This window comes from Drepanopeziza brunnea (assembly GCF_022702325.1).
Source record: "Drepanopeziza brunnea f. sp. 'multigermtubi' strain 214-2 chromosome Unknown ctg4, whole genome shotgun sequence".
Taxonomy (NCBI): Eukaryota; Fungi; Ascomycota; class Leotiomycetes; order Helotiales; family Drepanopezizaceae; genus Drepanopeziza; species Drepanopeziza brunnea.
The window spans coordinates 38,280-40,028 of record NW_027094067.1 but is presented as its reverse complement, the minus strand read 5'-3'; the positions used below and the strand labels follow the sequence as shown (position 1 = coordinate 40,028).

The following is a 1,749-nucleotide window of genomic DNA, read 5'->3' as shown; positions in this document are numbered from 1 at the left end:
CCCGTAAACCTTAGTCTTCGATCTGAAGGATTTATGCAGGTGTATCAATATCGAAGGATTCGAGTTATATTAATCGCGTAAACTTAAACTAGACGCGCGGCCTTCTAATGTAGAAGCACCCAAAAAGATGTGCTGTATAGAAGCCTGACTCTGAGGCTAGACCTCATGGTCTCATAAAAAAAGTGTCAGAAAAGATGGGTGGAAAGCTCGTTGATTGTTCTAGCTAGAAGATGTGTGCCCTTTTATAAAAGATAGGTCCGTCTAGTGTGGCCTTAATGGCCATAGCAAGTACCCTATCAGGCAGGGTGTTTACATCCGTCCTCTTATAGAATAGGTAGGCGCCCCCGCCTACCATCAAGCAAGAAGAACAAAGGGGGTGTAAAAGAAAGAGAAAAAAAATCTAATATACAAAAAGAAGGGGGAGTATTTTGTCTCCAAACTCCAAACATCCAAACTACGCCTCGGCGGCTTCCTCATGGTCTCCTTCCGTACTCACGTCCTCAACTCCTTCGTTCTCCTCAGGCTGGGAAGGTCTTCTTCTCTTGGCTAGGCTAGCATTGGATAATGAAGTGCTAGTAGCAGCATCCTCAAAGGTGAAGGAGCGCGTATCGTTCTTGCGTTTGCTGCCGGCTGCGTCGTTGATAGGTGTGAACTTGGCCGACGAAGGGTCAGCGAGGCCAAAATAAGGTCCGGAGCTACTGGTTGGGTCGTCTTCGTCTTCGACCAAATCAGCCAAGGCTTTTATAGCCTTATCGAATGCGCGGTCTAAGGATTCCGGCTGAGAAGATGATGCTTTAAGATCGTCGATTTGGCCCGTGAACCGTAGTTCACGAGTAGATTTCGCACTTTCTAGATTGATCTTTACACTTGAATCGAAGTCGTTAAAAGACAACTCAATCGGTCGCAAGCTCTTTTCAAAGTCTTTCAACTTGTCGGCGTCCACAAGGTCGTTAGCTCGGCGGCTCTTGCCCTTAGAAAAGGACTTGGCTCCGTAAGTCTTGGCTTTCGCATTTAGTACAACAGCAAATCTTTTTTTGAATGCCGAAAACAACTTCCTTTTATGCTTAATAAAGTGTTCTTAGAACTAGGTTCGGAACATAGCAAAGATAGCGATCAATTCCTTTACTACTCGAGGTTCGTTCCAGTCTATTCTTCCGATCAAAGCTTTTGACACGAAACTGACGTAGTCTAGCTAGATTGTGGCGGCGAAAGGCTGGCTTGATTCATTAATGACTTTCCACTAAGAAGTTAGCGGTATGCGTCTTAAGACGATGGTGTAAGCGTGCTTTGCAAAGCTGACTTTATTTTCTAAAGTGCTATCGTTCAGTAAAGCGGTGTAATTGTTAAAGAAGATAGCCTATCCGCAAAGAGAATTCTAAAAAGCGTCTATATTTAAAAAAACACTTTGTTTCGTAATAACGGACATAAGGATAGCGAGATCTATAACCGTAGCGAAAGGTTAGCGTAGCGCAATATTCTTGAAAGCATCTAAGGTCTTCGACTTAGGTTTAAAAGCTTCTTATCGAACGGTCTTTCTAAGGGTAGTGTCGTAAGTGTAGCTCTTAAGCCAAATACTTAAGCTTCCGATCTGATTTTTTACGCCGTAAAGCATTAAGTAATAATCTAAAACTCTATCTTCTATTCGTGAACCACGGTTCACGAGTCGTTTAATATCAGCGTCGTGTTTGGTCGCAATCACTCGAACATTATTATTACATCCAAGGAGCTAAGAGGGTTCCGGGTAAGCGA

The 1,749-nt window shown here is 43.5% G+C and overlaps 1 protein-coding gene across 1 annotated transcript; it reads right to left on the bottom strand.

Annotated features, from left to right (window-relative positions):
- Positions 1-454: 454 nt before the first annotated feature.
- On the bottom strand, positions 455-1,426 carry L3040_002898 (uncharacterized protein; the record flags this gene model as incomplete). The annotated part of the gene is made up of 2 exons (XM_066154243.1): positions 455-1,002; positions 1,405-1,426. 2 exons carry the CDS (start codon positions 1,424-1,426, stop codon positions 455-457), a joined length of 570 nt encoding a protein of 189 aa, XP_066012227.1.
- Between the last annotated feature and the right edge of the window lie 323 nt (positions 1,427-1,749).